At 36.0% G+C, this 14,494-nt stretch overlaps 1 protein-coding gene across 2 annotated transcripts; it reads left to right on the top strand.

Moving 5' to 3' along the window:
- Positions 1 to 1,988: 1,988 nt before the first annotated feature.
- On the top strand, positions 1,989 to 12,948 carry LOC113055917 (dihydropyrimidinase-related protein 2-like). Of its 2 annotated transcripts, none has more exons than XM_026222301.1 (14): positions 1,989 to 2,377; positions 7,149 to 7,237; positions 7,753 to 7,937; positions 8,666 to 8,830; positions 8,985 to 9,046; positions 9,574 to 9,654; positions 9,818 to 9,886; positions 9,957 to 10,077; positions 10,164 to 10,320; positions 10,466 to 10,607; positions 10,828 to 10,998; positions 11,196 to 11,375; positions 11,523 to 11,694; positions 12,322 to 12,948. In XM_026222301.1, exons 1-14 carry the CDS (start codon positions 2,018 to 2,020, stop codon positions 12,411 to 12,413), a joined length of 2,046 nt encoding a protein of 681 aa, XP_026078086.1. In that variant the 5' UTR covers positions 1,989 to 2,017; the 3' UTR covers positions 12,414 to 12,948. The 2 variants fall into 2 exon arrangements, with proteins under 2 accessions (XP_026078086.1, XP_026078087.1); XM_026222302.1 differs by lacking the exon at positions 1,989 to 2,377 and adding an exon at positions 3,401 to 3,717 and having other exon boundaries at positions 12,322 to 12,942.
- Positions 12,949 to 14,494: the final 1,546 nt, after the last annotated feature.

Below are 14,494 nucleotides of genomic sequence, written 5' to 3'. Positions count from 1 at the left end.
AAGCAGCAGTTCAGTCAATAGAGGGCGCTACAGATCAGTATAAAAAGGTTGTTTTGATACATTTCCAACACTGTATTGGAAAGCCTGAGTTGGCAGAATTTCTTTAGAAATATTTTAGTGCAGTACATATTAAGATGTTACTAAAAAGGTTTTAAATCAATAGTGAACTCTTGCATACACCTTGAGTATGTTTTGTTTTTTCTTTAAGTAGCTAAACTAATTGAACTTCATTATGTTTTTAACCTCATATACTTTCCTGTCTGGTAAAATTCAGCTCTGGCATGGACAAGAGAGATAGTGAAGCTGGAGAAGAGATAGTAGTAAAATCTAGGTTTTCCGCCTCCGGCTGCTTCTTCCATCTCGCTCTGTTACATCTGCAACTAAGAAATGCCACAGCCTTACAATCAAAGAGAAACCCAGGAAGCGGAAGGCTCTGGTATATGGGCTGCAGCTCATAGATACCCAGGAGTCCTTTGTGGGTTTTTTTTTTTTTTAGAAATAAGGAATTAATAATCTTTTACGACCTTTGAAGGCTCTGCTTAACTATAAAAACATGCAGGAAAACTCATTTTTGCTACATGATGTGAATTTAAAAAGAGCAATTGATATGGAAATAAACAACATGTTTAGTTTATTCACACAGGCACTATGCTGCTAAAATTGGTTATACATTTATGATTGATTGTGTCTGTTACTGCTTTTATTGTTTTCACAGTTTCATTACACAGTTATTGATGGTATATTTTATAGATCTGTTTAGATTCCACACATGTAAGAAGTGGTGAGATCATCTCTCTGGTCAGGTATGAATGGAAAATAATCATGTATCTGTTTCATTAAATGAAATGCAGGCCCTCTTTCCTCAGGCTATTGTTAGACTTCAGCTATTGTGCTTTTATATGATCCATTCTGGTTGTGAAATGTTTTAACGCATTCACTCCCAGAGGCATTCGGCATATGTGGCAGAAGTCCTCTCCTTTGGGAACACCATCAAGCCTCCAGATGGACTTTCCCAGATCTCCACATGCACAGATGAGACCAGACACACTGTAAACGACATATGCAAGCATTTGGTGTGTTTAGCCTCTGCCTGTTTTACATGAATTGCAACACGTCTTCCTGATGCAACCCTTTAGCTAATTTTTGAATGCATTGCTTGTCAGTACAATAGTTTTAAATTGCACCTACTATATGCATTATGCCAGCTGTGAATCGGTCATATAAATATATTTAACTAAAACATACAATTGCATGAAGGGTTAATAGAAAATATTTAGAAATTCTTGTAATTTATGCACCATTATTACTATTATGATTATTATTGGTGGTGTATGAAAGTCATACACATTAACTGCTTAAAGTGATATATGGTGCTGACTTCTACTTTTGTATATGATTTTCATAGAGCACAGAATAAATAAAGAGTGCTCTGAAATCTATATGAAAATGCAAGTTCAGTATGTCAAGATATGTAAATTTAGGACAGCATTTTTTTTTTTTTATATATATAATATACATTTATATTTTATATCACTATACACAGTTTTCTTGACCTCATTAATTTATATTTGTAAAAATTATAAAATCAACATATTAAAAGATTTGTTATACAGAAGAGAGATTGATAGATGGATATATAGATAGATAGATAGATAGATAGATAGATAGATAGATTAAACTTGTTGACTCTTGACTTTCAAACCAACTTAAGTAAAGGAATATTGTAACATATTATTCCCTTCTCACACTTACTCTTTTCTGAATTAGATTATCTAAAGAGTCAGATTTAAAAAAAGAAAAAAATACTTTATATAGATTCTCTCTGATTGACTCTCTCTGATGCCCCTTTGTAAAACAATCGATTTACCTTAATCTCGATGGAGCTCATGTCTTTCCTAATCCAGTGAGTGGAGGATTTCAGCACCACGCCTCTCTGGACAGCTCCTATAACTGCACCTGTCTCTCTCAGTGGAAGTGTGTCTCTGGAATACCAGCCCAAAGATTCCTCCTGTGAGCCATGGCTGAGAGAAGACTCCTTCCCCAGGATGATGACCAGGGTTCCCTGCTGTCCAAATTGGGTACCGACAGCCCTAAACCCCGGGTGAAGTTCGGAGGAATGTTCTGCAACATCGAAGGAGCTTTTGAGAATAAAACCTTGAATTTTGAGTCGTACAGCCCCAGTTCTGCCAGGAGAAACCCTCGGGGACGAGTGGACGATCAGAGGGACTATTTCAGCGAAACGTCGAGCATGAGTGGTTTCAGCAGCGTGAGTCAAACGGCTCCAAGCCGAACGCAGCACACACCGTCCTGCAGTTCACAGGGTCAGACCCTCGTTTACCCCACAGGACCCGGTCACGCGCATAACGGGCGACGAGAGGTAATCAGTCCTCTTTCAACTATCCCTGTGTGTGTATATCATAACCGCTCACTAGTTTAAATTATACTAACTTTTTAGCTATTTAATTCCGTTTTACATCGTGTTTGTCAACTTTATAAAGAAAAAACAAAAGAAAAAAAAAACGTGTAATTTGTCATAAAAAGATCACAGGAGACATTTTAATTAGATACGCACATATACAGTAGCTAATGTATATACCTGTATGTATATGTGAGTGTTTGTAGCCTATATGCACAATATTATTTCAAAAAATAAAAAATAAATAAAAATAACCCTTTGATGCAGGCAAATAGTTATTTTAACCAGTTGGGCTTGCATTCAAAATTATATTTGATATGATAAATCCAAAAATAGCTAAAGCAGTTATTTGGAATATTTTACTTTTGTATTTTATTTAAATACATGTTTCCTAATATAGTGGATCGATATTAATGGGCATGATTAATATGGAAATTAAAAAGTTTTTTTTTTATTTTTATTTTTTTGTGACCTAATCGTGCTTGAAGTTTGTATTCTACATTACAATAAAAAATCGGGCATCAATATAGAAAAGGAAATGCTCGTAAATTTCACAAATAATTACAAAGAAACGGAAGATAACACTTACTTAAACGTGAAAATTCTGAAATAAAATTCGTGTAAAACGTAGCACAAAACAACAACAACAACAACAACAACAACGTAATAATAATAAATAAATAAAAATCAGCTTTATTGTAACTATGGTAAAGTTAAAAATTCTAAACTTGTCGTTTCCCACCTACAAACTTCATGTTTTTTTATATTTTATATTATTATTATTATTATTATTATTATTATTATTATTATTATTATTATTATTATTACAAATATATGATTTTATAGCACTGGACTTTCCAGAGAATAAAATGCATACTTTATTACTTAGTTTGTTATTAAATGAGTTAATTTGTGGAAGTCCAAAATATATTTTTAATAAGAAATATGTGTAGAGACTGGACCTAGAGTTCCTCTGTTGGTTCCTCCTCGCCCTGAGTGCAGAATGGGGTGTGAATACTAAAGCAGCAGATGGTGAGCAGACACAGACAGGGGGTGGGGGCTCAGGGGGGCTTTTGTCTACAGTGACTATTGAACCCCGGTAGTCTCAAAATAACACCCTGAATCCCGACACCAGTCCACGCGCCGGTCGCTGTGCTTTTATTCTGACGTGAGCGCAGATCCGATCATCATCATCATCATTCATCATTACCAACATCTCGGCTCGCGTTCTCGGAAATCCAAGCTGCTGCCTGACCGGTGCAATGTCTTTCCAAGGCAAGAAGAACAACCCTCGCGTGACGGTAAGAAATGTCAGAGATTAAAACCCGAAGCCACCGGTGAATGTCTGCTAGCTGCATTAACGGACACATAGTGATGTTGAGGACGAGGAGGATGGTTTTATTGTGCAGTCAAGGGTGATCTTCCTCCGCCGCCGGCAACGACCTGCTGTCCTCCGAACACTGCTGAGAAAGCCGGTGGACATTTAAGAGCTGCACAAATGCATGCAATGATGTGACAAGCGGTGATAAAAATGCTGCTTTTGTGATACTGTGCGTTTAGTTTGCCATGGCGACGGGACCGGCGGTTTGTTCCCGGTTTCTCGTGTCCATTGTGTCTTTCATTCAGTCATGTCGGCTTTTTTCTATACCGGCCGGTCTGACATCTTAATGAATATGAAAAACACATTTTGTCTTTATAATACAGTCGTTGCACCATTTACGCACATTTTGCGCATAATGTCAGAATTCCAGCAGGTCGCGAGCGTTGAAATCTCTTCTCCGGCCTAGACGTCTGTCTGGGGGCCCTGCCCATGAGCACGGTCCCTTGACAAACATTATGGGGTGGGATTCTGATTTAATTTAAAGGCATACTTCACAGGCTATATATCATTTTATGCCAACATTATCTATCTATCTATCTATCTATCTATCTATATGTATATGTGTGTGTGTTTCCCAGATTCCATCTCTGTAGCTAGCTGGTTTAGCAGCTACTATGAACTTATGCTAATGTTATAACCTCCAGTAATCCACATTAACACCCATTTCTCATTGTCATATATTAGCCATTGTCAATACACTTATAAAGTCCCTAAATGCATATTTCCCCCATTTGAAGACTGTCACAGATTACCCAGAGCATGCTGTCCCACATTCTCAATCATATTTGATGCTGTGGAACAGAAAAAAAAAAAAAAAACTTTTCAATACTTTAATACATATTAGGTTGCTTGAATAGATCACAAACATAATTTGACAACAGTTAGGTACATTGTCTTATGACAGATTTATGTCCTTAGCATCAGAATCCTATGTCACTGACCCTGTCATGCAATTCCCAGGAGAGCTTCTTGATTGACGAGTGCCCTGCCCCTTTCTGTGGAATCACCCCCTTGAAGTCACATGGCATCCATGCTAAAAGTATAGTAAAAGTCCTGGGCCCATATTTACAAAACATTTTAAAGGCTAAAAGTCGCTCATAACTCAACAATTTAGGAGAAAGTCATAAAAAAATAAATGGGTGTGTCAGTCTTAAATTTAGGACTCAGTATTTCACAAAGCATTTCAGCACTAAAGCAAGCTCCTAAATCTGTGAAACATTAGAAGTAGAGAGGACTCCTAAGTCACTAAGACCTATCCTAAAATGACTGATGCTGGCAATCTGTTTTGGAATGTAGACATTTTAGAAACGTTTGACGATTTGAGCTTTTAAAAATTTATATTGCCTTAATCGGGAGGCTAAAGACTGTTGTAGAAGTTGGTTTTCTTTTGCGTCCGCAAGTCTCACTATCAGCCATGATTATTCCACTTTGTTAATTAAAAGGCTGTTTATATGCATATTCATTAATTGTTTGCAAGAAGCATATATGTATAGTCTGACAATTAGCTGAACATATACTTGTTTTATTAGTGACTCTTAGCCAGCATTTCAAAATATTTATTTGAATGTGGAAATTAACATTTTTATTTTTAAACCTTTATTTGAATATGGAAGGAAAAAAATTGCCAATCACTTCATGCATAGTTAGTTACACATAATATTTTGAGTAAGGTAATAAAATATTTTGTGCTAATGTGATATTTATATAATATTATTTTAGATTAAAATGACTTTTAAACTATTTTTATTATTTTACAGTAAAATTGCATGTATTGTCCTAAAATATGAGGTACGTTAAAGACAATTAACATCATGTTTACGTTCTTATCTTTTCAAGTGTTTAAACACTTTTTTTTTTACCATTTGCAGCAGTCAATATGGTGTACATTTTATAGTTCTTTTTAAAAAAAAAAACAATTTTATATTTAAAGCAAAATGTATTACTTGTATGTTCAGGATCATGTGAGGTTCCAGTAACAAAATTTATGTGGTGTGTTATATGCTTTACCAATAACCATGACCCAAAGAAAGTAAAAGGGTTAAAAAGTGAGGATCCATGTGGACTGCAGGAGAGAGACACCTCAGGAAAGAGTGATAGTAACATGGCCAAATTGGATCCAATTCCCTTCCGCACAATCTGGCATTGCAGCTTGATCACTAGAGTTCCTGTCTGACCCACATTCAGAGCACAGAAACACACATACTCCGCATTACATTGATTTGGAAACATCTGCATAAAAAAAAAAAAAAAAAAACAATATACTCTTATAATTCATTACCAAAGGCTCTGGATATTCAGTACTATAAGGTGGATCATTCTGGTGTTACATGCTGCATCCCAGACACCTCGCTGTCTGTCTCGTCTCTCCTCAAGCCCCCTTTTGGCCCAGAATTGGACATGCTAGGAAGGGATTTTGGTCGTGCCAACAATGGGCCGCCTGTGGAAGTGTCACATTGCATTAAAGTGAAGCTCTGTGGGATGCACACCACCCCAGCACAGTGAGAATGTGGTGAAATACCCTTTAGCAAAATTATAGGGATGTTTATTTAATTTCTTTCTTTATTTAACCATATCTGTTTGGACTTTGTGCCAAAAGTTGAGGTTGGCACTGTCTAACAGCACTGTGAATGACGTCTCATGCCTGGGTGACCTAACAAGCCCAGTTGCCTGGCATAGATCCATGCCAGGGGTAACTGAACGGGCATTGGTCTCCTGTAACTGGGACTGTGATTTAGACTCATCAGAAATGGTGCAAAAAAGGACAGTGAAAACTGTCAGTCACTATGCATTGATGCAAAACAACAGCCGTGCATGAATAATAAAGTAAATAGAAAAGTGTTGTTACAGATGAATGGAGTTGCCTGTTATCTTTCTTTTGTATTCTCTGTCTGGATTTTTTAATGTCTGGTTTTTGAATGATATAATCTCTCTGATTAGCTTCTTAAAGAACGGTGCATATTGCATAGGAGGATTTGCATGCATTATACAGCTCTTTCTCTCTGTACTTTGAAATGACTGTATATCTACATCCAAAGCTCTTTGGAGCTGGGTCAGCTGGTTTCAGTGAAATTTACAGCATTTTATTTAAATATAATCTTTTGGGTATCTTAACACTGAATATCTCAACTTCTTGGTGTCAGCGACGCCAAACCTGTGTTAAAATATATATATATATATATATATATATATATATATATATATATATATGCAATATGCAAATTTAATGAGAAATGATAAAAGTATATTCATTTGTAATTGAATGATCACTTTAAAGTTGCATCACTTACAACTTTTAAAAATAACACGCTGCACTAACATCATATTGAATGTCTTCTTCTTTTTTCTCCACAGAGTGATAAACTTATTATTAAGGGTGGGAAAATCGTAAATGATGACCAGTCATTTTATGCTGACATTTACATGGAAGATGGAACCATTAAGTAAGATTTCATTATTTAAAAAAATCTGCATTAGCCATTCAAACATGTGAAAACATTCTAATCTTCATGTTAAAAATTATCTTATTTTAATTTATTTTTACATCAGATCATGTTATATTCAGTGTTGCCATGTCTGTATAATGACCTTAGCCTAATAATCAAACTCAAATAATTACATACATAAAATACATATTTTACAATTACATTTATGTGTTATTAACAATTTCAACATGGAAATGAGGATACAGTAGTAATCAAAAGCACAGACTATTTTCATTAAGGCTTCCCTCAGGTTTATCATTGGTAAAATATAATAAATGCATTCCAGTCAAATATAATTTATGCAATAATGTCAAACCATTAACACCTGGGGGAAAAAAATTACCTACAGCATCAGTTTAAAAGTAGCTCAAGACTTGGCAACCCTGATTATGTTATATAAATTTTACATTTAATTTAGCAGATTCTTTTATCCAAAGCGATAATTTATATTGTTTTATTATTCTGGCATACAGGCAGATTGGTGAGAACCTCATTGTTCCCACCGGCGTGAAGACAGTGGATGCCTATGGGCACATAGTGATCCCGGGAGGCATCGATGTGAACACCTGTCTACAGGCCCCTCACCAGGGCATGACCCCGGCAGATGACTTCTATCATGGCACCAGAGCTGCTCTAGCGGGAGGAACCACCATGATCAGTATGTCATTACATCGACATCTTATAAGGACAGAGGAGAAGAGAGCAGAAAACTTACAGTAGTTATCAGATCATTAAACTCTCTAGTGAAACAGAAAGGAGGGTCTATGCTTAAGTGTGTGTGTGCTGTAAGAGCTTGTTAGGTCTGATAAAATCAGCTGAATTGGGGTCACAGCGCTGTCACTGTCTGTTCTCTTCTCTTCTGCTCAACTTTCCTCAGATAAGCCACTGAACTGCTATGAAGTCATTTAGGACACAGAAATCATTGTGTTTAAATGCATTATTTAAAGTTGCAGTGAAACACAAAACAAATCTTGCCTTTATGGTGAAGTTTTAAACAAATAATCTGTGTTTGGGTAGATAACAAATGAACACTAAACATTTTCCCCATAATATGTTTATGGGACATTGCTTTAATGCTACAGGCCCATAAACGAGAATAATAATGACATTAAACATAGCATCTAAATGACACTGTAAACACAATACTTTATGTATCTGAAAACAAGTGCTGTATATTTTAATGTTAAATCAAATGTGTGCATGTTTTTTTTTATCTGTAGACAGAAATCAATTGCTTTATTGTGTAAACTGCAAATGTGATGCAGAAAAGGGATCCAGCATTTTTACCACAATTTGCTGTAAATATCTAAACATTCTTAAATCTACTTCAGATGCAAAATGAAGATGAAGTGCATTTTTCATCATCATGCTCTGCTTATCTTGTAGTTGACCATGTTGTGCCTGAAGCGGGAACTAGTTTACTGGCAGCGTATGACCAGTGGAGGGATACGGCGGACAATAGGTCGTGCTGTGACTACTCTCTGCACATTGACATCACTCGCTGGCATGATGGGCTGTTTGAGGAGCTGGAGCATCTGGTTAAAGATAAAGGTGATGTGAGATTTCAGGTGTGACTTTGATATTTTTGCTTTCTGCGTTATTAGGTTTTATTAGGTTTCTTTTTAACCAAATAAAAACACATTCTGCATTCAACTCCAAAAAGAGAAATGACATGATATAAAAACAGTTCTGTTTCTTGTTTTAGGGGTGAACTCCTTCCTGATCTTCATGGCTTATAAGGACAAGTATCAGAGCTCTGATACACAGGTTTATATATAATATAATAAAAAATTAAGATGACCATGTTTACACTACAGTTTAAAAGTATGAGGTCTGAATTTATTTTTTTTATTGCTCACCAAGGCTGCACTTATTTGCTTAATTTTGTTTAGCATCATTACTCCAGTCTCCAGTGTCACATGATTTCAGAAATCATTGTTATATGCTGATTTGCTGCTCAAGAAATATTTCTGATTATTTATGTTAATGATTATGCTGAAAACAGCTGCTTAATATTTTTGTGGAAACCTGATAAAAAAAATTTTTCAGGATTCTTGGATGAATATAAAGTAAAAAAAATAAAAAATAATAATAATAATAATTTAAAACAGAATTCCTTTTGTGAAAGTACAAATGTTTTTACTGTGACTTTTGAACAATCTAACGCATCCTTGCGGAATGAAAATATTAAATTGATTAAAAAAATCTTACTGACCCCAAACTTTTGAACATTTAGCAATGTAGGTGGGTTTCTAGATCCTGTTTCCAAGAACTAATTCTCTCTGTGTCTGTAGATCTATGAGATGTTTAGTGCCATGAGGGAACTGGGTGCCATCGCACAGGTTCATGCTGAAAACGGTGACATCATTGAGGAGGTAACCATGTTTTATCACCATTAATCTACATTACTTCAACTGTTATTTCATTTTAACTACATTATTTTCAAAAATATCCCTTCCTCTGTTTTCCTTTCCAAAATATACCTTTGTTTCTTTCCTTTCTCCATACATAAATGCATGTGTTTGTTTGTAACCTCAGGAACAGAAGAACCTTTTGGATCTGGGAATCACTGGCCCAGAAGGACACGTCCTGAGCCACCCGGAGGAGGTTAGTCTTAAGGGATTGATCTGTTCGTCCACTGGTGAACATCAGCATCACTTCTGCTGTTCTTCTTCAGGTGGAGACTGAGGCTGTGTATCGAGCCATCACCATTGCTAAACAGGCCAACTGCCCTCTCTACATCACAAAGGTGATGAGCAAACCAGCTGCTGATGTCATCGCCAAGGCCAGGAAAAAGGGTACGAGAGTAGATAGAGCTCAATAATACTGTAACAGAAACGCAAAGATTCAAATGTTTGTGTCATGTGCATGGATTAATTTTCAGGCATGGTCATCTATGGAGAGCCAATCGCAGCCAGCCTGGGCACGGACGGCTCACACTACTGGAGCAAAAACTGGGAAAAAGCTGCTGCATTTGTCATGTCTCCTCCTCTGAGCCCCGACACAAGCACTCCAGATTACCTCAGCTCACTGCTGTCCTGGTGAGCAGCTAAAATCAGTGGAGCTTTTCACTTAAATGTTCACCGCCTCTGCTAGTTTGCAGCCCTACATTCATTTGCACTGCTCTTGTTCAATTGCATTGGCCTTAATGGAAATTATCTTACTGACCGTCATGAACTGTTTCAGTGGAGATCTTCAGGTGACGGCCAGCGCTCACTGCACCTTCACCACGGCACAGAAAGCTGTTGGAAAGGACAACTTCACCCTCATTCCGGAGGGGACCAACGGCATCGAGGAGCGGATGAGCATCGTCTGGGACAAGGCTGTGGTAGGTCTCTCTTTCTCAACTAAATAAAAAATAATGCATTTAAAACTTTATATACTTAAAAACTGCAAAACACACAGCTGTATGTTTGCATTCTTTGTGAAATGTGGATCCTCTATTAGCCATTATGTCGTGAATTCCCATGTCAGAGTTCAAACATGAACAGCAAAAGACAGAACTTCTGTGCATATGCTTGCAACTCCCATTTGTTTTTATCACATAGGCAACCGGTAAAATGGACGAGAATGATTTTGTTGCAGTGACAAGCACAAATGCTGCAAAAATCTTCAACCTGTATCCTCGGAAAGGCCGAATCGCTGTAGGATCGGATGCTGATATAGTCGTCTGGAACACCAAGGAGACAAAAACCTTTTCTGCCAAATCTCACAATCTGGTATGAGGATTTCAAAAAGAGAGAGCCTATTAACAATGGTTATTTTATTTATCCCACATCACTGTGAATACCTGTTGGTTTCTACAACTGGATTCTGTCTAAACTCAGCAGACTTCTGTTGAGTCCTTGTAATATTCCTTTGGAATTTTGTGGATGTGCAAAGTAAAACACTGATTCTGATCTGTGTGTCGCCGCAGACAGTGGAGATGAATATCTTTGAGGGAATGGAGTGCCGAGGTTTCCCGGTGGTGGTCATCAGTCAGGGCAGGATCGTTCTAGAGGACGGGAATCTCAATGTGACAGAGGGTTCAGGCCGCTTCATTCCCAGAAAAGCCTATCCTGACTTTGTCTACAAGAGAATCAAGGCCCGTGGCAGGGTAAGAATGTCTTGTGCTTATGACTGTTGACTTACTCAGCACAGTAGTTAAATAACTGATGGAAATCTCTCACAGACTTTTCAAGTTTAAAAAGACTCAAGACATAAATTTTTATTTTATTTTATTATAATAATATTTTTATTGCAGATGGCTGATGCTCGTGGTGTTCCTAGAGGAAACTATGATGGCCCCGTTCATGATGTCATCAGTATGACCAAATCTGTGCCAGCCACTCCCACCACTAGAGGGCCCTCATGTCCTGGAAAGACCCCACTGGGACCAGCTAGAAATCTGCACCAATCCGGCTTCACTTTATCTGGTAAGCACCTTTGATTTTGATCTATTTGTTGTTGTATAAAACAGTAGGGTCTTAGAACTAAATATACCATTTGTTTCCATTTGTATATTTTAATAATAATATTATGCATTTATTTAATTTTTACTGCACTGTTTAATAGAGTCTACATGCAGTATATACAGTTTAGGGTAAGTGTTAAGTGTAAGTGTCCTTAAAAATGCAAAACACTTTGAAAGCTTTAAATGGCCAATGCACTTAAAATGTTATACTGTAATATATAACATAGTCGTTTTATATTGTACAATCATTTTTTTTTTTATTTAATTACATCATCCACACAAATTATAAAAGACATTTGATGTTTGATCTTGTTGTTTTGGTTATATATATATATATATATATATATATATATATATATATATATATATATATATATATATATATATATATCTTTATGGAGAAACAGAATGAGTAAAGTACATCCAGAACAATGGTGCTGAAAAGTCGTGCTATGTGTAATCTGTGAGTCTCTTTCTCTGTGACCTAAATCAGGTAGATGTCATTTGGAGCTCCTGCAGACGTGCTTTCATTTCACTGAGCTCTGTGATTCCAAACTAAAGATTTATTTATTTATTTTTTTACTCAAAGGCACTCAAATGGATGACCACATCCCCAGGCGTACATCACAGAAGATCGTAGCGCCACCTGGAGGCCGTTCCAATATCTCATCCCTCTCATGAACCTGGTCCACCAGGGGATCCAACAACAGCAGCTCCATCTCCTATGGCTTCCAGTTTTATATTACCTGAATCATGCAAATATTAATCGCAATAAATCCATACACACTGCTAACCCAATATAGGCAATGCAGCAACTCACTATAGCTTTCCATGAATTCATATTCACTATATAATCTGCCTCTCCTGTGGTCAGACTCGCTCATAATGTAGCATGCTCTTTTATCAGAGTCACCCAGAATCCATTCTGCTTTAGCGTAGCATCGATGGCGTAAAGACAGCAAGTGGTTGTTTGTGAACTACTGAATGAATCTCATTCTAGTACTGCCTTTAAACCAGTGCTTTCCTCCTGACACATATAGATTCAGACGAGATGATTAAATGGGAAGGGTGTTTTCTATGGAAGCCCGTTTATGCCACAGGAAATAAAGAAAATAAAAAAAAAGTTTTTTAAATTGCAGGAATTTAACTCTGAAATTTAACTCTTGGCTGGGGGTGGGGGGTCAGAATTGTGAGATGTTATGTATGAAATCATGAATTCTGACTTTTTTCACAGAATTACGAATTTAGATTTTTTTTTTTTTTCAGAATATGCAAATCAAGCTAATGTCAAAAACTTGATGTTGATTTGATGTAAATTGAAGGTCAAACATATTGCCCTATATATACATTAAATCAATTTCAGTTACCATCAATTACCACTGGAAGAAATTGCTGTCCAAACTGAATATAAAATGAAGTTACAGCGTCTTTGATGTCAAATTTAGAGCAAGGTGCCCGCTGGGAAGTCACAAGTACCCTTTTTATTTTTTTATTCCATGGCAGAAACAGGCTTCCACAGTTTTCTGCACCAGTAGTGAGTCATCTTTTAGAGATTGTGTTTAAGACATTCTGTGTTAAAGAAAAATTAAGAACTACCTACCGACGGTTTTAGTGTTAAGATATAAAGAAAAAAAGAAACTGTTATTGTTAGGCTTGTCCATGTTGTATCTGAGCCTAGAGCAAAAAAATGAATTCTAGACTTCTGCCTCTAACTGCATTCATGATTTACGGTTTGGTTTTGAAAGCTAAGACTCATAACACAGATACAGCAATCAGAAATGCATTTTTTGTATGTTTCTAAGATGACGTTTGGTGCTATCAATCTATAGATCCAACACATGCCAATGTGTTACTGTGAGGAACAGTCACTTTTTGAACCCAGACGAACGTTTTTTAATTCTTTTGAGGTTTCTATTCCTGTAATGCATTTAATTGCCAACAGTCTTTTTGTAGTCTTGACCGGTATTTGTTGGAAATCTCTGTATTAGATGTAATGTAATTTTTGTGAGATATTCCAGAGTTGAATGTCAGTGAAGTTGTAAGAAAACGATCAGTGGATTGTCTTTTCTACCTTATTGTTCATTCTGTAAATATATTTTGTTTTTCATTTTTGTGCATGGTTTGCATGTCCTCGATAATAAAAGAAAGGTTAAAGAAAAATTGCCATTTTGATCATTTCACTAGTTTTATTGTTAATATCCTTGAGATCTTTATAATTTCCTCAATTTTTTTGTATATATATAAAATGTAAAAAAAAAATTGAATTTATAAAGATCTATCTATCTATCTATATATATATATATATATATATATAATTACAAAAATATTATATAGCCATTGTCAGAAGTATTGTATGACAGCCATCTGCAATTTATAGTTCAATCGCCAATACATGTATTTTAGCAGACAACTTTACCATAAGTAACTTATAAATGATGAATACAAAAAAGAGAAAGTGATTTTTTGAAGTAACAGTATTTACTCAAAATTCACAAAAATACTATTTTTAATCTTAAATATTAAAAATGTGCCGTAAATATTTTCTGAATCTTTTATACCACATTATTATTTTGTTTTTTTTCCTTTGAATTGAAAATCTTACTGGCCGAAAAATTTTTTATACATGTGATCCTGGACCACAAAACCAGTTATAAGGGTCAATTTTCTGAAACTGAGATTTATACATCTCCTGAAAGCTGAATAAATAAGCTTTCGATTGATGTATGGTTTGTTATTTTTGGAATCTGAGGGTGCAAAAAATC

The sequence above is a fragment of the Carassius auratus genome, chromosome 37, assembly GCF_003368295.1.
Source record: "Carassius auratus strain Wakin chromosome 37, ASM336829v1, whole genome shotgun sequence".
Taxonomy (NCBI): domain Eukaryota; kingdom Metazoa; phylum Chordata; class Actinopteri; order Cypriniformes; family Cyprinidae; genus Carassius; species Carassius auratus.
This window is presented reverse-complemented; position numbering and strand designations above follow the sequence as displayed.